We start from the raw sequence: 22700 nt of genomic DNA, 5'->3' as shown, positions 1-22700 counted from the left end.
AGCATGTTTAGCTATTCCGGACCGGTACTTTTCAGAGGCGGTATAGTACCGAATATGATTCATTAGTATCACGGTACTATACTAATACCGGTATACCGTACAACCCTAGTACATACTGTACACATACATACCACGACTCCCCCAGTGAGGGCAGCACTCATGCACATGTGTTGCCAGCTATTTGGGCAATATTATCTGTGTGTTGACTTATCTTTAGTGGGTAGTATCACCTATACTGCTAGACAAGCTGTACACCGACTACTCTAAAGTGCATTCAGGTATAATTTCCCTTGAGAAGATACTGTGATAAAAAAATGCCAGAAATGCCCCTCAAATGAACGTGTGCAAATAGACAGAGTAACAAAGGAACGAGCCCAGGAGAGGTGATGCTTGTGCACGCCTGTCAAAACGCCTCCACCCCTGTGTTGCCGCTCGCCAGTGCTGTAGCCTTAATTAGGCCATAAAATCAGCACCCAAATTGTTTAATGAAAGCCATTCACATGTACATAAAGTCTGGAGCATTAGAAGCCCTTATTCCCAAATGGGCCTGTAATTATCTGGCTCAGCGCCAGGTCCCCGGCTTTAGGAGAAAGATACCGGTCAGCACTTAAATTAATCTTTTTCATACCGCTCTCTAATGAACCGAAAGTGCTCGAGTCAGGAGTTGGAGCCCCAGAAAACTAAACAGCATAGGTGCACATACGCACAAATACAAGCTACTTAAACAGACCGCCGGCTGGAAATGTTTCCGGCTATGGAGGCTTTTGCACTAAAAAGGGGGCTTGGACTTTTTGGCACTTGGGGGAAGAGTTGAGGGAAGGCCCTGGTTCTCTTCAAGCCTAAATAAAACAAAGGTTCATAAGGGCGCAGTTGGATGAGCTTGAGAGGTTTGACCTCAAACCCAATAAGAAACCTTTTTTCACAGTCTGTGTTTGTCTAGACCGGGGGTCAGCAACCTACATGCGGCTCTTTAGCGGCGCCCTGGTGGCTCCATAGAGCTTTTTCAAAAATGTATGGAAATGGAAAAAAATAATTGTAATATGGTTTCTGTAGGAGGACAAACACAACTTAAACATTCCTAATTGTTAGAAAGCCCACAGTTTAATGTGTTTGTGTTTATGCTTCACTGAGGAGAGTGTCATTTTGTCCTACTAATTTCAGCGGCCCTTGAACTCACCGTTGTGTGGACTGCGACTCAACAGTTTGTTTACATGTATAACTTTTTCCGACGCTGCCACAGAAAGGCGTGTTTTATGCCACTCCTTTTTCGTCTCATTTTGTACACCAAACATTTTATACTGTGCGTGAATGCACAAAGGTGAGCTTTGTTGATGGTATTGACTTGTTGGAGTGCTAATCAAGCATATTTGGTCACTGGATGACTGCAAGCTAATCGATGCTAACATGCTATTTAGGCTAGCTGTATGTACATATTGCATCATTATGCCTCGCCATCTTGTTCCAGACCACAGCAAACGTTACCTAACTTTCAAAGATTGTAATAAATCCATTAGAAGAAGACTGCCTGCTGTTTCCTTTAACTTGGACACACACATCTATACCTTTGGTCATTCTAAGACAGTCATTTCCAGGAGTTATCTCACCCTCTGAGAAGTTTTACTAATGTTTTGTAATGTTGTAAAAATGTGTATAATAAATATTATATTTCAACATTTCTGTCAACGAAGATTTGCGTCAGCCTGCGACACATAGTCGTTTTGATAGTAGGCTAATATAGCTAATTAGCTACTTACATCATGTGTTGCCATCATTATAACACTTATATAAGTCTTTTAAATTTTGCGGCTCCAGACAGATTACTATTTTGTATTTGTGGTCCACTACGGCTCTTTCAACATTTTGGGTTGCCGACCACTGGTCTCGATCTCAGAATGCAGAGACAACAGGTGAAATGTATTTCTTCACAAACACAACAAAGTAGCGCAGCAGGGAAGTGCACAGGAAGCATAGGGAAAACCATTCAACATAAAAGAAAACAAGGCAAATGGCAAACAGGAACAGGTGTGTCTTGATTGCAATTGAAAGTTAGGCGCACACACCATACAAACAGGAAGTGAAACAAAAAATAAGAGCGCTGGATAGGAAATACAAAATACAAGAAACTAATAACTGTCATGACACCTTTGGGACCACATGCTTAAGAAAATAATATACATATTAATACAATATTGTTCATAATCTGTCCCAGGTCAGCTTGTACAATACAATTTATAAATTGTATTGTACAAAAACCGTAGCAATTAATTATGAACACACACAAACAATTATGCGCGGAAAACAATGTACAACTGATGACTGAAATGGATACAATTTAATTGTAATCATAGTTTTAGGGCTACTGGTACAAAAAAATAAGTCTATATTATGAAACATTTATTTTATCAATTGTTTTATGTATTCAAATGTACTTTTTTGGCAGTGAGCATCCACAACAGCACTTTGGCACTTAAACCTTGGAATTTTAATATTGTTAATCTGTGTTTTGAAAGTGTTTGCCTTAATTTGAACATCAACTTGCCGAGATGGAAATTAGCCATCGGCTATAATTGCACATATTTACTTATCAAATATTCATTAATATGTATTGTCACTTTAAATAAAGGAAACGCATGGACATTTAACATCACTTTTACATTCATTGAAGAGTCTCGTTGGCGAGGACAGTGATGAGGAATTTAAGATTGTTTCTAACCTTCTTTATTAAAGTGCCAGCTGGCATTCACAATTTTATTTGGCCCCATCTTTTGCAGTCGTAATCAACAAAAAAGTAGAGATGCTGACTGAGTCACCAACGCATGGGAACCTTTAGTTGGGCACTCAGTTACTTGCAATGTTTGACGGCATACAAAACCCCCAAAACTTCAAAAACGAGGTATCACTGTACCTGAACAGGAGTAGTAAAAAGTGGAGCTTATTAGATCGAACTTGTTGGTGTAAAAAATGTTTACTTAGTGTGCAATACGGGTGCCAAGATAGTGTTTTTGTTATAGTATTTATAAATAATGCAATCATTTAGTTGGCAATATGTGTAAATGTGCATAGGTGGAAATAGTGGTGTTGTTATTCTTTATTACTGTTTTTTTACTCTTCATTACGTTTTACTTTTGTTTCTGTATTCCAAATCTGAAACACAACCACAGAATCTCCAGTGTGAGATAAATAAAGTCTAAGCTACCCTTTATGGAACCATAGTGCAGTACTCTGACTGCGGGTTTGATCTTTGTTTGACACACATGAAAAAGTACCCGTCTACTGAAAATACATATCACGGCCGAAAAAAGAAGTAAAAAAAAAAAAGCGGTTTGGATGCTGCCAGCTTCCCGTTTGGAAATTCCCTATTGGGAGTCAAAGCCAACATATGAAAAGGCGGCGGTGGTGACAAATATGGTGCGTTTGAGCATTTGAATTAGGTACAGGGGTCGAATATTGCTTGAATTAAAAAAAAAAAAAAACTAATATCACAATCTGCTCACAACAGGCTTTGGGGGAAAAAAGGAGGAAGTGTGGAATCTAATAAGGAGCGAGCGAAAGATACGGCGAGGAAGTGGCGTTAAAAAAGTGCTGTGGCTCCAAATCGTGCAGGAATGTGATGTGTGTGTAATTAAAACCGAAGTAATGAGTGTCCATGTCAGGGTGTGGTGGAAACAGCACACACACACACACACACACACACACACACACGCACGCACACACACACACACACACACACACACACACACACACGAGTGTCTGTGTCGTTCCCTCCGCCCCCCTCGCTCTTTCAGGTCAAGCAAAGCAAAAACAAGTTAAGCGCTCATTTTCTCCCAGCAGCATTAACATAAGGATGACTAAATAATGGACCCCGACTCTCGCTCTTCTGGTTTAAATTACAGACCTCCCCTCTCCCCCTCCATCCCTCACACACCCTCACCAACCTTCAAGCCCCACACTCAAAGAAAAACGATTAATCTTTTTTCTTTTTTTTTTTTGCTCTGAATGTTTTACAGTTCTGTTACACTTATTAGCTGCTGGCAAGACGGAGACTCTTAAATGAAAGCCAAATTGCTTTGGTCATGAGAAAGGAAATGAAAGCTCACTCCGGGGAGAGGCTGCATGTGTGTGTGTGTGTGTGTGTGTGTGTGTGTGTGTGTGTGTGTGTGTGTGTGTGTGTGTGTGCGTGTGTGTGTGTGTAACCTACGTGTGCATGCAGGGACCCGAGATCCTCCCAAGGTGAAATTTCATAAGCTGCCCGCCTGTATGGGATGTCCCTGTGCATGCAGCGTTGTGTGTGTGTGTGTGTGTGTGTGTGTGTGTGTGTGTGTGTGCGTGTATTTGTGAAAAGATATAAGCGCGGCAGCCTAATAGGAACAGTATGCTCATTTTGGAGAGATTAGGAGGGAAGGATGGCTCCGAATCGGGAGACGTGATGCGGATAGGAAGGCCAAAGGCGAGAAGGAGGGAAGGAGGTAGGGAGGACGGCTTGACAGCATGCAGAGGGAGGCGGTGCAAGAGGAAGACGATAGGGAGGAGAGTAAGGTGGATGTAATTATAGCTAAGGGCAATGACAGCAGACAGCAACAACACGAGCGCAGAAATAATGCACGAAAGAATTACCTCCGTAATGGCCAAATAATCCTAATTTGGAAGCCATTTCAGCAGCGCTTCTGATTGTTGACTTTAAGACGTTTTGCTTGGTCAAACGGAAAAGGCTGGAAAATGTTAGAATAATACAAAAATGTAATGCAATACGAAAGAACATACGTTAAAGTTAAAGACCATAACAGCCATATTACTGTGATGGTCCTTTGCATAATTTAAGAACTGCATTTAAAACTGTTCAAATCATCAAATGTCTACTAAAAATAGGCCGTTAGACCCTACATAGACCCTACACAACATATTGACTATTGATGGTTCTGATCTTTGTTAAGTCGTTTACTAGGGGTGCACAAAAAATTGGTTCACATCTCAATCGCGATTCTTATTCATCCTGATTCTAAATTTAAATCTAATTTATCAAAAATAGATTTTTTAGTATTTTATTTTATTTATTTTTTAAATAAAAGGACGTTTTTAGACCATTTCCATGCAGTCAGAAGGAGCTTTTCTAACCTGTAAACATTCATTATAATTATCATACCATATAACACATTGCGAGAATCGGTTTGAATCGAGAATCGAGTTGAATTGAAAATTGATTCTGAAACGAATCGTCACCACAGGAATCGGAATCGGACCGAATCGTTAGGTTCTCAAAGATTCACATAAAATAATACCAACCATTACTAATCAATAGTAAAAACTGAATAAAGTGGGTTTAGAGGTACGGAGCGCTACTGAGCCCCTATTCACGTAAAATTAAAAGGTACATTATTATTAAACAAGCATATTCATAGCAGACTGCCTCTAGACTAGTGATTCTCAAACTGTGGTACTCGGGCTCCATTTAGAGGTATGGCAACGAATCACTTAATCAAACATTCAAACACAGTGTAACTGTTCAAACTGTGTGTAATGTTATATTGGTCAAAGATATTGAATATACTTCTTAAACAAAACCTCTGCCTTGTTTTAAATGAATACTGTGCTACTGTGTTGGTCATAATGGTGGTACATGGAGAGCCAAGTGTTTACTAAGGTGATACTTGGTAAAAAAAAATTTAAAAAAAAAAGTTTGAGAACCACTGCTCCAGACAATGTGGTAATTTTCCATGCCAACAAAGCAAGCATGCCTGTTAGAAAGTGCACAAAAGTAAGGCTCCACTTTTCAAAATGTGCTAGTTCGGATATGCCGTATATATGTTACCGATTAGCATTAGCGATTTTACACGGCGATCTCAACACCTCAAAATGTGGTAATGAAAAACTACAATTAGGATGCACGTAACGATCAAACAGCTGGTGTGTAATAAGTACAATACTTACAGTATCAACACTATGTAGGGCTCAACAAAAGACAATACTGGCATATTCAGCTAAAGGGCAAAGATTGCTTCCTGACTCCAGCCAACACTGTAAAAAAATGTAGATCTTACAGGAAAAAACTTGGAGCTTAGTTGCAAACATCTATGAAGAGGATAATCTCACCACACCTAGTGTGTGTGTGACAATCATTGGTACTTTACTTTACTTACTGTTAAATTAACGTTGTTTTAAAAAACAAAAAAACAATACCATTATTTGTATAGTATAATTTTCGCGACTGAGCTGCCCAGTTTTTCACTGTAAAATTATGATTTTACAGTGCATTATTGTAAATTGAAAAACGGTGACACTTTTATTTTTACAGTTAAAGTCTGGTGACTGAGCTGCCAGTTTGTTGTATACACTACTTCCATCTAACGTCTGCATGAAAAGACTACGATATGATACTTGCAAATGAGACTCAGAAATGTAAGAAAACACTATATAACAAGTGGACGGCACGGTTACTGTTAATTGTTACATAAAAAAGTAGATTTTATCATTAAACATTGACATTTTTTAATGCATGAACACACTAAAGTACCAACAATTGGTACCATTGATTGATTCCCAGCTATGGGAATTGGTACAAATGTGAATGGTACCCATCCCTCCCCATATTCAAGTTACAGTTAAAGTACCAATGATAGTCACACACACACTAGGTGTGGCAAAATTATTCTCTGCATTTGACCCATCACCCTTGATCACCCCCTGGGAGGTGAGGGGAGCAGTGAGCAGCAGCGGTGGCCGCGCCCGAGAATATTTTTTGGTGATTTAACCCCCAATTCCAACCCTTGATGCTGAGTGCCAAACAGGGAGGTAATGGGTCCCATTTTTATATAATTTGGTATAACTCAGCCGGGGTTTGAACTCACAACCTACCGATCTCAGGGCGGACAATCTAACCACTAGGCATATGGTGTATACCTGAAGGAAGCCTTTCAGCACAACTGAATGATTATTGATGGTTCCCCCAATTCTGGTTATTTAGTTTCTTTTGAATAGGTAAGATTTGATTTGAACATAAATAATAATCTGTAAGGGCAAACACAATGTAAAACAGTTCAAAGGGTGTGTGGTGAGAATCTCCTTGACTGAGTGCAGACAAGTCAAAAAGAAATGGAGCGAAAGCAGCACAGACCTTGGCTGGAGGGACATTCCTTGACGTGGTACAGCTCGTGGAGGCCGAGTCCGTCCTCGTCCCCTCTCAGGCCTTGCTGGTGCAGTTGCAGCTTCCTCAGGCCTTCGTTCTGCTGGTGCCGGGCCGAGCGGGCGTGCTGCACCAGGTTGAGGCGGGCCTTGGTGGAGTAGTCGCACAGCGTGCAGTAATAGACGCACGACTCCGGGCTGTAGGCGCTGTCCAGCTTGTGCAAGTGCTGTTAAAAGGAGGACAAGAGGACAGGAAACGTATTTAGACATGTCCTCAATCATATCAAAGGACATTTGAGGGGAACGTCTGAGAACAAATCATGCCCATATCCGTTACCACTTTATTACCATTAATGTTTTTCATTCTGCTCTGGGCTCCAGTTCATTTCCAAAGATCCAAAGCCCAGAAATACCACTTCCCTGGCTTCAAACAAGCCAGCGACGTCAATAGCTCATGTCCCAGTCACTTTTGCCTATTAATCTCCGCCATTAAGACGCTGCTGAAGCAGCCCGACAAAGAGAAAACGACGGCGATAGATTCGTTTGCATTTTACGAAGGCATCATTTAGTGGTTTTAATGTACTTCTGCAAAAGCCATAACATTACATCATAACAAAGACAACAGCTGTCTGGAGGAGGGAAGAAAGGGTTCTGTCTATCATCTTTGGCAATTTTTGGTGGGGATGCCACCATATATAAAACATGAGAAAAAGTGTGATGATAACCACAGAACAATAATTGGCACTTAAATTGGCACTTCGAAATAGTGTGAATTAGGGCTGGGTGATTGTATAATCGAGAAGAATATCAGTTGTGAGCATATTAAGGCCATCAAACATGGTGGAGATGTCCGTGACAAGAGTTAAGTTAAGTTAAAGGCCTACTGAAACCCACTACTACCGACCACGCAGTCTGATAGTTTATATATCAATGATGAAATCTTAACATTATAACACATGCCAATACGGCCGGGTTAACTTATAAAGTGACATTTTAAATTTGCCGCTAAACTTCCGGTTCGAAACGCCTCTGAGGATGACGTATGCGTGTGACGTAGCCCGACGAACACGGGTATGCCTTCCACATTGAAGCCGATACGAAAAAGCTCTGTTTTCATTTCATAATTCCACAGTATTCTGGACATCTGTGTTCGTGAATCTGTTTCAATCATGTTCATTGCATTATGGAGAAGGAAGCCGAGGAAGCAAAGAAGAAAGTTGTCGGTGCGAAATGGACGTATTTTTCGAACGTAGTCAGCCACAACAGTACACAGCCGGCGCTTCTTTGTTTACATTCCCGAAAGATGCAGTCAAGATGGAAGAACTCGGATAACAGAGACTCTAACCAGGAGGACTTTTGATTTGGATACACAGACGCCTGTAGAGAACTGGGACAACACAGACTCTTACCAGGATTACTTTGATTTGGATGACAAAGACGCAGACGTGCTACTGTGAGTATGCAGCTTTGGCTTTTTTTTGCGTATGTACGTAACTTTTTTTAAATATATAAGCTTTATGAACCTTGGGTTAGGTGAACGGTCTTTTGGGCTGAGTGATTGTGTGTGTTGATCATGTGTTTGAATTGTATTGGCGTGTTCTATGGAGCTAGGAGCTAGCAGAGGAGCTAGGAGCTAGCATAACACGTACCGTACCGTACGTGCGCGTCACGTACGTAACTTTTTAAAAATATATAAGCTTTATGAACCTTGGGTTAGGTAAACGGTCTTTTGGGCTGAGTGATTGTGTGTGTTGATCGGGTGTTTGAATTGTATTGGCGTGTTCTATGGAGCTAGGAGCTAGCAGAGGAGCTAGGAGCTAGCATAACAAACACGCAGGTGTTATTATGCAGGATTAATTTGTGGCATATTAAATATAAGCCTGGTTGTGTTGTGGCTAATAGAGTATATATATGTCTTGTGTTTATTTACTGTTGTAGTCATTCCCAGCTGAATATCAGGTACCGTGAGTATGCAGCCTTGGCTGCTAAACATTCGATAACTTGACCGTATGTGCGCGTCACGTACGTAACTTTTTAAAAATATATAAGCTTTATGAACCTTGGGTTAGGTAAACGGTCTTTTGGGCTGAGTGATTGTGTGTGTTGATCAGGTGTTTGAATTGTATTGGCGTGTTCTATGGAGCTAGGAGCTAGCAGAGGAGCTAGGAGCTAGCATAACAAACACGCAGGTGTTTTTATGCAGGATTAATTTGTGGCATATTAAATATAAGCCTGGTTGTGTTGTGGCTAATAGAGTATATATATGTCTTGTGTTTATTTACTGTTGTAGTCATTCCCAGCTGAATATCAGGTCACCCCCGGCTCTCACAGCATCTTCCCTATCTGAATAGCTTCAACTCCCCACTAGTCCTTCACTTGCACTTTACTCATCCACAAATCTTTCATCCTCGCTCAAATTAATGGGGAAATTGTCGCTTTCTCGGTCCGAATCTCTCTCACTTCATGCGGCCATCATTGTAAACAATAGGGAACTTTGCGTATATGTTCAACTGACTACGTCACGCTACTTCCGGTAGGTGCAAGCCTTTTTTTTATCAGATACCAAAAGTTGCAATCTTTATCGTCGTTGTTCTATACTAAATCCTTTCAGCAAAAATATGGCAATATCGCGAAATGATCAAGTATGACACATAGAATAGATCTGCTATCCCCGTTTAAATAAAAAAAATTCATTTCAGTAGGCCTTTAAAGTACCAATGATTGTCACACGCACACTAGGTGTGGCGAAATTATTCTCTGCCACTCAGAGGCTACTTTTTTCCTGCTGCACCCAATAATAATAATAATAATAATAATAATACCTGGGATTTATATAGCGCTTTTCTAAGTACCCAAAGTCGCTTTACATGTTAAAAACCCATCATTCATTCACACCTGGTGGTGGTAAGCTACTTTCGTAGCCACAGCTGCCCTGGGGTAGACTGACGGACACACCGAAGTGTGAAAATGCGAGCGGCGTCTGCACAGATGGCTACTGCTACCAGCAGACGTAGCATATTAGCAGTTTGGCCGCTACTAGCGTACCAATATTTTAACTTGAAATGATCGGTTTTGTTATTAAAGATGATGTGCATTTGCAAGTACAGTAGCAATTATGTTATGCAGTAAGCACAAGTAGCATTAGAAAATAGTATTGATTTCATTTTAAAATATCTTCAATATCCACAATGGGGCAATTTATATATTTTAGGTCTTATATGTATGGTTCACTGTGGGTTTTTAAAACCAATATTTTTCAGCATTTTTTTTTTACTGTTTTAAATTTTTTTTAAACATTTTTCATGTTCATCTTATTTAATTTGCTTTATCATTTCCTCAGTATATTCATAAAACAATACCCTTTTGCTTATTTAGTTTTTAGAAAAAATGCTCTAAAACATGTAGGTTAAACACAATATAAAAAATGTGACAAGAAATAAATTAATCATGATCACTATTTTTGAAATATAAGTATATTATAAAACGTTTTTTTAATTGAACTAGAAGTCCAAAAGAAGGACTTTGGAGGTTGTTCTGTTGTTTTTTAGTTTTATTAAACCTCTATTTATACTTAGATGTTCTGACAAATTATTGGAGATCACAAAATGACTGTGGAAGTTCATAATTAAAATACCATTAATAAATAATAATAATAATACATGTCATTAATTAGATATGTCAGACTTCATTAACAGTTGAGGATTTTTACTTTATTTTAGTTTGATCAAACTTCTATTTATACTTAAGTGTTTTGACATATTACATATTAGAAAATACATTTTCTAATACATCTCTAATATTCTTGTTAATGTAATTTTCATGGTTGACTGAGTAAGTCACCTTAAATTATTGACAGTGGGGAACATTTAAAAAAAAAAAAAACTGGATCAGAAAATCCACCCCATCACAATTTAGCGTTTTGCGATTCTTATTTATTACGATTCTGAATCGATTCAAAATTTTCAAGAATATACATTAAAAAAAAAAAGCTATTTTAGGCTATTTTTGTGTTTACTTGCTGTAGGTATAAACATAAACTTTTGTAACCTGAAAATAGTATTTTTATAATTGATAAGATAACAAAAATAATAATAACTAAATAATAAATTGTGAGAACTGGTTTGAATCGAGAATTGGTTCTAAATAGAATCATCATTCATAAGTTCCGAACTGAATCTAATCATGAGTAGATTAACATCCTTAATGTGTTCCAAAGTACTTCTAGATAAGTAAATAGTTCCAAAGTACTTCTACATAAGCCACAATATATTATAACAATGTTTTCTGGAAAAATATGCTTCAAAAGTCAGACCAGAGGTCGGCAACCCAAAATGTTGAAAGAGCCATATTGGACCAAAAATATCTTGACCAAAAATATGTCAAATATAAGTGTGATAGTGAAGGCAACACGTGATGTGTCTATATTAGCTATATTAGCCCACTATCAATATGACTACATATTTTGTAAAACATTAGTAAAATGGAGGCTTCTCCGAGGGTGAGATAACTCTTGGAAATGACTGGCTTAGAATGGCCAAAGGTATAAATGTGTGTGTCCAAGTTAAAGTATATGGCAAGCTGTCTTCTTATAATGGATTTATTAAGATCTTTGCAAGCTGGGTAACGTTTGCTGTGGTCTATAACGGCACACAAACAACTATCAGAAATGCAGCCAGTATTACATACTATATAGATAATATGTCAGGAGACATGCAAATATGAATTAAATACACAAAGAACATAAGTAAAAGAAAATAAACTGAGCTCAAATATACCGACAAACGAGGCATATTGATCCAATAGGTATATACAGCTAGCCTAAATAGCATATTAGCATCAATTAGCTTGCAGTCATGCAGTGACCAAATTTGCCTGATTAGCACTCCAACAAGTCAATAACATCAAAAATGCTCACTTTTGTGCACAGCATAACATATTTGGTGGACAAAATGAGACAAAGAAGGAGTTGCATAAAGCACGTCTTTCCGTGGCAACGTCGGAGAAAGTTGTACATGTAAACGAACTACAATGAGTTCAAGGACCACTAAAATTAGTAGAACAAAACGGCACTCGCCAAATACTCTCATCAGTGAAGCATGTTTAAAGTAAACAGTTGGATTTCTAACAATTAAGAAGGTCTGTGTCATGTTCGTTCTTCAACAGAAACCATATTAAAATAAAAACTACATTTCCCCCCCCATCTTTTTCCATTTTTGAAAAAGCTCTAGAGCCGCGGGATTGCCGACCCACATCATCATCATACAGTACATTTTTCTTTGGCTTTTTGTGATGCCACTGCAGAAGGACACAAGTTATAGCACAGAGGAAAAGGGGTAATGATAACAATATAACAGGAAGTGGAACTTTGAAAAGCATCAGGCATGTATCTTTTAAAATTTCATATCCATCCATCCATCCATTTTCTACCGCTTATTCCCTTCGGGGTCACGGGGGGCGCTGGAGCCTATCTCAGCTACAATCGGGCGGAAGGCGGGGTACACCCTGGACAAGTCGCCACCTCAACGCAGGGCCAACACAGATAGACAGACAACATTCACACTCACATTCACACACTAGGGCCAATTTAGTGTTGCCAATCAACCTATCCCCAGGTGCATATATATATATACATGTATATATATATATATATATATATATATATATATATATATATATATATATATATATATATATATATATATATATATATATATATATATATATATATATATATATATATATATATATATATATATATATTGTTTATATGTAATATTTTTTTCTCTATATTCTCTCTATAAATGTATAAATATTATATATTTTCTTCATTTTACCTTTTTTTAGAAATACATACATATATATATATATATATATATATATATATATATATATATATATATATATATATATATATATATATATATATATATATATAATTTAAAATGACAAATTAACTCACCTTACATGATTAACTATGTAGGAAAAAGGTTTTGGAATCAAACAAGAAGTCCACAAGAAGGACTTTGGAGGTTGTTCTGTTGTAAAGAAAAATATCTGTACGTCATTAATTGGATAAGTCCGAGGAGAGGTGCAGACTCAGCACATTCAAAAGTCAAAACAAGGCGATGGAAGGAGAATGCTGCTTTTCTGCCCAACGTTCACATTGTCCAGCTCCCGTCATTGTTGCCAGCTGCAGGGGTTTCTCATTCAAACGTGTGCTGTCAGTTTGCAAGCCCTCCACATCGCCACTTGCCCCCTTTAACGGCACCGCGGCCATGCAAAGGCGCCCCCCCCCCCCACCCTCTTTCAGCGCCTGCATGTGCACAACCTCGCCAACGCAGCAAGGCCGACCCCTCCCTCGCCTACAGCGACCCACCTTGTCCTGTTCTCATACACCCGGTCAAGCCAAGCATATCGAGTGTGCCTCTGTTGTTGCTGCCGGGCTAATGAACAATGCACAAAAACAAAAGAGCACGCCAAGCTTTTATTATCTGATCCTCAGCGGAGGGAGGAGCGGTGGCAGCGGCGGCTTGCAAATGTTGCATTTCTTTCGTAAAAAGAGCGAATGCATTGATGAAGCATTCTTTAGTTGCATAATCATACATTTAAAAGGGTGTGTGTGTGGTGTGCTGCTGCAGGTGTGTGAGTGCTAACCTCCTCCCCCCCACCCCCTTCTTCACCCATCTTTGACAAACAGGGATTAGCAACATAGCTACAGCTGCTAACACATCTTTTCTCCCCCTTTCTTTCTTTCTTTTGTCGGAAATCTGAGCAGGGTTTTTTTTTTTCTCATGAGGGCGGTGGGACATCCCCTCGCAGTCAGAGGCCCTTTCAAAAGTCTTAAGTTTTAATTAAGTCCGAGTTGTCAGAAGAAAGCTCCCCTAGACCACAGCTCAGGGCCATTAATTACAGCTATCTTTGTTTCTCTGTGAAAGGAGGGCCTCCCTGGCGCTCTTTTTCCCCTCCTCTCTGGGCTTCTTTTCTTCTCGCTGCACATACGTGTGCTTCCGGACGTGCACGTTATATATTACATTGAAAAGTTTCTTTCCAACAATATCCACCGATACCAATCATCATGTTCCGGCCTGTCATAATCACAGAAAAACCATACGCAAACCTCTAAAGACCCAAAATCTTTCCTTGTGCCATCAATCTGGCACTTCAGTCTAAAACAGGGGTCTGCAACCCGCGGCTCTTTAGCGCCGCCCTAGTGGCTCCCTGGACTATTTTTAAAAAAGGATTGAAAAGGGAAAAAGATGGGGATTTTTTTTTTTTTGTATGGTTTTTGTTTGAGGACAAACATGACACACACCTTCCCAATTGTTAGAAAGCCCACTGTTTAATATGAGTATTTGGTGAACATTGTTTTGTCTTACTAATTTCGGCGGTTCTTGAACACACCATAGTGTGGACTGGGACGCAATGGTTTGTTTACATGTAAAATCTTCCACACCTTCTTTGTGTTCATTTTGTCCACTAACAGTTTTATGCTGTGCGTGAATGCACAAAGGTGCGCTTTGTTGATGTTATTGACTTGTTGGAGTGCTAATCAGGCTATTTAGGCTAACTGTATGTACATATTGCATCATTATGCCTCGTTTGTAGGTATATTTGAGCTCATTTAATTTCCTTTACTTTTATCCTCTTTGTATATAATTTAGTTTTGCATGTCTCATGACACATTATCTGTATGTAATATTGGCTGCATTTCAGATAGTTGTTTGTGTGCCATGTTGTTCCAGACCACAGCAAACGTTACCCAGCTTGCAAAGATTGTAATAAATCTTTTAAAAGAAGACAGCCTGCCGTTTCCTTTAACTTGGACACACACCTTTGGCCATTAAAAGCCAGTATTTTCCAGGAGTTATCTCACCTTCTAAGTAGCCTCTGATTTACTAGTGGTTTCTAATGTTGTAAAAATGTGTAGAATAAATATTGAATTTCAACATTTCTGTCAACAAAGATTTGCTTAAGCCTGCGACACATAGTCATTGTGATAGTAGGCTATTATAGCTAATATAGACACTTACGTCATGTGTTGCCTTCATTATAAGATTTATTTACGGCTTTTCATTTTTTACGGCTCCAGACAGATTCGTTTTTTGTATTTTTGGTCCAATATGGCTCTTTCAACATTTTGGGTTGCCGACCCCTGGTCTAAAACAATGGCACTTTTTGGTTATAGAATTGGTTTGTTTGGAACAACACATCACGCAATTACAGTTTGTCATTGCAACATGTCCGAAAAGGAGTAGGAAGAAGAGCTTCTTTCGTTTCATAGGGAATAATGCCACATTTGTTCACATCCTGCACTTGATCCGTAACACAAACAAATACATGAGTAAACAATCAACAAAGATCACATTACCAGACAGTTGTGATTCGATTGAATTGCTGAATACGTGATAAATGATAGATTTTTCATAAGGTTCAAGATGTTTTTTATACTTTGTACTTTGCTCAATCCAATTCCACATACTGATATACAAAAGGTGTTAAGTGTTGTGCGTGCATACAAATGTTTGAAACAACATGTTTCCCTAAGGTTGTATTCATCCTCTTTTGTTGAGAAGAATTGTACATTCTTGGGTAGCTAGCAGGTTATAGTTTCCTTTAATTTAGCTGTTTGCAAATGCAGCCAATCATTGAATGTCACTATTTGTATTTAATAAATAAAGTGTTTGAATGTTCCCTATATCCAACATTAGGTATGCATGCATACCTAATGTAGTTATTTTCCCATATTTCTACACAATAACTCAGATATGGTAACACTAGCAAGCAGTAGGGAATATGGAGTGATTTCTGGTCCAGACATACTTTGTTTTGTTCATTATTGACATATTTCTTCCACCCAAGGTTGAATATTTTTTATATTTCCTGTTCATTTTTTATCATCTATAATTACATCTAAAAAGGTGATTTATTTTACCCTGTCAATGTCTACTTTGTCTATTTTAGTTTAACTAGCATAGTCTGTTTTTGTCAAACCATCTCTTTAATTTATTAATTTCTTCTGTTATCATTTTAATTGTCATCTGTGTATTGCAAATAATAGTACTAACTTTACATCCATTGAGACTGAATACGTTTGGTCCCAGTATTCATCCCTGGGGTACGCCGCAAGATATATCTAGCACTGTGGATGTTTGTTCTCCTATCCTCACGTATTGCTTCCTGTTGGTTAAGTAGCTTCTTACCCAGTTCAAGACTGACCCTCTGATGCCATACCTTTCTAATTTGTTGATTAAGATACTTTGATTAATTATTAGAACCATAAACACTGCAGCTGCACACGGTTTACTATCTATTGCATTGGTAATTTGTCTCCGTTATTTCGATTAATGCCATCGATCTTAAGATGTCTGTATCCGTATTTGTTGACCGCAAATGGTCATATTTCATTAAAAAATATGTCCAATATGTTGTTAAACAATTTAAAAAAAATTGTGGAACTAAGAAAACAGTTCTCTCGTTTTGTTTCTAGTCTTATGAATCGGTACAACTTTTGCTATTTTCATTTTGTTTGGAAATGATAGGTTTCTGATATACATCAATGGTTGTGAAATCTCCTTTACAAAATTTTTTAATTGTTTCCATATAAATTCTGTTACAATCATTTGAGGTTTTGGATTTACAATGATTCACAACTGACCCGTAATCTGGAATGTTTTCTTCCAGATTTAGTCGAACATTTAAAACTTAGTTATTAAAGTTGTTTAACTACTTCTTTCATATTTTATTTTTTTATATATCAGTACCTAAATTTCGTTGGACCTGTACCTGTACATGCACAATGACAATAAAGATCATTCATTCATTCATTGTCTATCTGTGAATGGATAGTATTGAGGGTCATCTTTCAAAGCACCATTTTTAACCATGCTATCTGCCTCTTGTTGCTTTATTTTTGTTCCTGTCTTATAATTTGCTGTGATATCCTTTCCTATTTCCTGGCTTTTATACATGTTGTACTTATTTTCTGCCTCTATAGGTCTTTGTGTTATAAATCTCCTACATAACGCATGTTTCTTGTTCCATGCATTTTGCAATCCCTTTGTCATCCATAGTTGATTATTATTTTGCTTCTTACTAAGTTTTTTCCATGAACAATGTTTGTCATAAAATATCACAAAAATGCTTAATCTCCCTAATTTTCATTATGCACATTGTCCTAGCTTGTGTGCATAGTCTTCCAAATGTCTTTTTGTCATTCATGTCACTGTTCGTGATTGTACAAACTGGTAGATGATCGCAAATTCTGCTCCGTCTTGTAATTTTAGGATATAAACTCATGCTATATATTGTGTCATAGCAGCTTTCTTCTTGTTCTTTCCTGATTCACCAGGGATTTCACTGCAATTTGTGAGCAAAAGGGGGGACTTTCCACAATGGATGCAAGTTCTTAGGATTAAACAGCACTCAAAAAATACCTTGGTTCTGTCCAACTGCAATGCAAATGTGACAAAGACTGTCAACTCTCCCTGGAATCATCCTTGACTGCTTTTCAAATATTTTTTCTGGCAAAGCCGTTCAGGTAACTGAACTGGTTGTAAATTAAAAACGTTCATACAAACGCTTGACTTACTTGCTTTTTAGGGTTATGAAGCTTGGAGATGAATGATACAAGCGGGCTGCCAACTAGGTTTAGACCTAATATTAATTCTCTCTCCATCAGCACATTCCAGAGGGTTTGTTTAAGACCTAAACTAGAGGGCTGTCTGTCTGTCGCTCTGGCACTCGGCAAGCGCGCCGGAGATCGCCGGCCAGCATATCCATGATTTATGAACGTTTAAAGGAGCACTTTGACTCCTGCCAGGCGTGGGCTGTGTAATGCATATTCAAACACACAAACACACTGTTCTGGCTTCTGTGTGTGAACGGTGTGTGTGTGTGTGTGTGTGCGTGAGTGTGTGTGTGTGTGTGTGTGTGTGTGTGTGTGTGTGTGTGTGTGTGTGTGTGTGTGTGTGTGTGTGTGTGTGTGTGTGTGTGTGTGTGTGTGTGTGAGTGTGTGCGTGTGTGTGTGTGTGTGTCCGATTCAAAATGTGGTTGTAATGGATGAACCTGCTCTCTGGGGAATTTAGTTGGAAAATGAAAGCGCTGTAATTAAGTCAGAAGGATCTCTAACTGCAACCTTCTACTTTGAAATGATGATAAACTACATGTGTGTTTATGCCACAGTCAGCAACAATCTCCACTGATTGGCTTTCATCTTATATGCACAACATTGACTGCTAATTTTCAAATGTCAGTCATATAGCAGAATTATTTTTTTTTAACTTTCAGATTGAAAACTATGGATATTTTTTAAAATGACAATACTATGGGTGTCCTGTTACTATTTTTTCACATCTGATAGGATATCAAGATTGGAGCCAAAGGTATTGGCCGATATCAGTACAAACCATATATACTTTTACTATTTTACAGAGTGGAATATTAGACAAGGCGTGATCTAGTTAAAAGTACTCAAACAGAGAACAATGGTACTGTAGGTGTAAAAACACTAACCTATTTATTAATAATCACCTTATTCTGTCTTTACTTTGAGTGGAGTGGTAATTGTATTATTTTGGCCACAATAATACATTAAACTAAGCTCATGTTAAATGATGCAGACACGTTTGTTACTGGATACTTTCTAACTCTGCCTTGGAGACTTTGTATGTGTAAGTAATATGCAACTATAATTGTTTGATAATTGCTTATTTTGACACGTCATCTTTTAGACTCCAATTTTGTTCAACTAATTAATTACATATGCCTCACTTGTGTGCTATTGTGTTGTTGTGTATATGCTAGCTCCTAGTAGTCTATAGCCTACCATGTTCACCTTTTTGTAAATGATTTCACTAAAGCACAAGAATAGACTAACATGTATCTGAGGGCTTATATCACAGATATTACATGCAAGCCATCCGATACTTGTTATTTTGCTGATATCGGAGTGCTATCCGATATCAACATAGGATCAGGACAGTGGTGTGCCGTCAGGACCAGCAAGGCCTTCTCTGCTGGCCTAACATAACCAGAAATCATGATCATAATTAAAAACAAAAGTAACCACAATCAACAATGCAGGCGTCTGTGCACTGTAAGTGAACGTGCACATACAGTTGATAGATAATTGCGATAGCCAATCAGATCACGAGTTGTTGTCAGTAAGGCCTTCTCGCTGGCCTCACGTTGAACGTGACATTTACACATCCTGTGATTGGATACTCGCTGGTTTGAGCCGCGGCGGTGCTATGCAGATCAGCAGGGCCACACCCTTAGCGTTAGCGGCTGAATTTGAGTACATATACAGTTGATAGACAGTTGCGATAGCCAATCAGATCACAAGTTGTTGACAGTAGCTTATATAGGTAGCCTGATGTTAACGAGACTGTGATTGGATACTCACTTGTCATTCCAAAGTTAGTATCCAATCACAAGTTGCAATTTCAATTTACTAAAGCAGGAAGTGTTGCGCCGTAGCCATACCGGGCTAGCAGAGAAATCACCAATACTCACTTTTTTAACCCACAAAGAAGGTAGCAGCAGATATATATATTTGCAAGGCCATTTTCAAGAAGGATATTTATTTGAAGAGAAACTACATCTTGTGAGACCATGTCGGCCAAACCCGGCAGCTAGCTGAGCTGTCCTGGCGATGAAATGGCGAAATGTCCGCCACTTCCACTCGAATCTACCGACTACGAGCGGTACCACTGGCTTATACGTCGTCGAATAGGTGCTACAAATTGTGAGTTCAAATATTTTATTTCTTTATTTTTTCACGTTTAATATGTTTTTTGCAATTTTAATTTTGACAGTATCACATAAGATATGTTTTCATTGCTGATGCGGGTTTATTAAATTTTAAATGTGCCAGAAAATAACCCGTTTTGTACACTGTTGAGGTGTATGGTCATGTAGTGTCATAAATTATGGTATTTTGAGAGGTAATCATCGAAGTCGGACATCACTGGATCAGGATAACCATGGACAACACTGTATAAATGAAACTTTAATCTTCTTTATAGAGTAGACCAGTGATTCTCAAACTGTGGTACGCGTGCGTACCAGTGGTACGTCAAAGAATTGCTTGATTAAAGTACACTGTTTGTATTTCTATATTCAAACACAGTGTTACTGTTCAAACTGTGTCTAATGTTACAGTGACCAAAAATATTAAAACCACTTGTGAAATAAAACCTCTGCCTTGTTTTTAATGAATACAGTAGCCTACTACTCTACTGAATTTTAATGTTGGTTATTATGGGGAGCCAAGAGTTTTTTGAGGTGGTACTTGGTGAAAAAAATTCAAGAACCACAGGAGTAATGAGTCATAGCTTGTATAGCAGTATATATTTACTACCCACTGATGGTGGTAGCATCATGGTTTGGGGCTGCAGAAGTGCTGCCAGCACTGGGGAACTACTGTTAATTGAGGGCTACATGAATTCTTGGTAACCTAAACACACCTCCAAAATGAGGTGATACAGTGGCCAAATATGTCCCCAGACCTGAACCCAATTGAGTTTAAGTGTTGTGGAGTCGTTATCAAGCTGTACACAGACTACTCTGAAGTATATCCGACTGTCTTTAGTAGTGTCCCTCATTATGGAAACGTGAGAGGCGTATGAAATTGCGTAATTTCCTCGCAAATTCTCACGAGACCAATTTGAATGATAAACATTAGCACCTCTAATTGTCTGTGTGTCCACAGAATTAAAAAAACAAAACAAAAAAAGACTCACACCTCCTTTTGGCACCTCATCACAGCTCCTGGTGGTGGTTTAATTGTTGGGAATTAGTGTTTGGCAAACAACCAAATAAGCTAACATTCCCAGTGGGCCAATCAATATCATAAACAGCCCCTCACACACGCACACACACACCCACACACACCTCTTTGTATGCGTGTGCTCACATGCAATGCAAATTACCACACGGGGGACTTCCTGTTTACTTGTCAAAAAAACACAACATTGTCAGACCTGTCCATGAAACAACGCACACACACTGGAGGAGCGATGGGAAGGGTGGGAGGTGAGTTAATTTGACAGGTGTGGAAGCTCCCGCGTGGTGTGTTTTCGCTCCTGTGTGTGTGTGTGTGTGTGTGAGAGAGAGGCAGACAGAGGACTACATTCATTATGCCGAATGAGATGTTTACAAAACACCTTCCTGGCACACACAAACACAAGTACACACACCTCGGTTTGAGCTGGGGGGGGGGGGGGGGGGGGGGTTGGGGTGCGGCCGCGCTGCATCACATTCATTTGTTCTGTCTGTGGTGGCAAAGCTGTCTCATTAACTGAATTCTTAATAAGGCACGGCAAAATACATCCCTGCGAGAACTTCTTTCATCTCTCCCCGAGTGCGTGCGTGTGCATTGTGTGTTTATGCATCACTCATTTCCGCCGCATATTTTACTTCACAAGTGTGTTTTTTGTGTCTGCCTATATCATTTCAATTGCGTCTTACGTTTTTTTTTGTCTTTGCCTCCCCATTGTGAGCGCAAACTTGTAACGACAAAAATATTTCAAAAGCAGAAGGCTCGCTATTTCCTCCATAAACCAAATGACAAATTAGGGTGTTCGGCACCAACATGACTCTTTCCTGTCATTAAGCGGGGAAGCAGTCCGCTAATGAACACATACTGCCACTGGAGCTATGTCTTAATAACCACCATGTGAGTGTCGGAGCGTGTGTGTGCATGTTTTATATGCAAAGAACTGTCACGTGCCTTCCTGTGTCCGCTCCATGCATGTAAATGAGCAAAAAAAAACCTCTTTATCTTCTTTCATCATTGTTTTTAAGGGGCTTATACCTTGTCACCAGCTTCCGGTCCTACCCCCCCCCATACTCACCCCAGTGGAGACAAAAACAGCTCCACTTGGCCCAGCGAACAACAAAAGCATGTTTTGTTCCTTGAAAGTATTTTAAACACATACCAGCGCTGCCTGGAAGGCTGCCAAGTGCAAAATTCCAACCTGTGCTACCATCTCCCGAACACATGTTACTGCCTACTGACGCTCTGCCCCCGGGGATGAATAGCGAGAGACGGCTGCCGATGAATCTACGGCCCGCTAAAAAAAGACAGAAGCTGAGTGCTCAGGTATGTGCCACCTCGCTCCGGCAAAGAGGAGTAAATGCAATGCACGAAAGGTAACTTGACGCCACGTACACAACTACCGTAGAGAAGGGATTCAAATGGCCCCCATTCCTGGGTGAATCTCGACTGCAATGCAGTCGGCTGAAAATGATGGAAAGCGCCACTCTAGATAGCAACTTGGTCAAAGTTGGAATAGCCACAAAACATATTTTAAGATATTCAACACTCTACTGCCATCTGGCGGCTAAAGTGGATAGTTCACACTCCAAGTTTGTCACGTTTAATGTGTCAGGTCATGTCATATGAATCCCCGTCCTACGGTCTAAACACAGGTTGTCACACACTGCCTGCTGAAAAATCTGTATCTCCACTTTATGATTGTTTTCCTAGAAGCTACCAATACAATGTTTTTTTTAATTTAAACAAAAACATGGTAAATAATCAGTGGCCTAGTGGTTAGAGTGTCCGCCTTGAGATCGGTAGG

General features: G+C 39.0%; 1 protein-coding gene across 1 annotated transcript in view; it reads right to left on the bottom strand.

The window, feature by feature from the left end:
• zfhx4 (zinc finger homeobox 4) overlaps positions 1-22700 on the bottom strand; it is a 171196-nt gene that overhangs the window by 65520 nt on the left and 82976 nt on the right. Inside the window, 1 exon segment of the mRNA XM_062021170.1 lies at positions 7109-7343. Within this exon segment, the coding sequence (XP_061877154.1) occupies positions 7109-7343 (235 nt within the window).

The sequence above is a fragment of the Entelurus aequoreus genome, linkage group LG15 (assembly GCF_033978785.1).
Source record: "Entelurus aequoreus isolate RoL-2023_Sb linkage group LG15, RoL_Eaeq_v1.1, whole genome shotgun sequence".
Taxonomy (NCBI): Eukaryota; Metazoa; Chordata; class Actinopteri; order Syngnathiformes; family Syngnathidae; genus Entelurus; species Entelurus aequoreus.
This window is presented reverse-complemented; position numbering and strand designations above follow the sequence as displayed.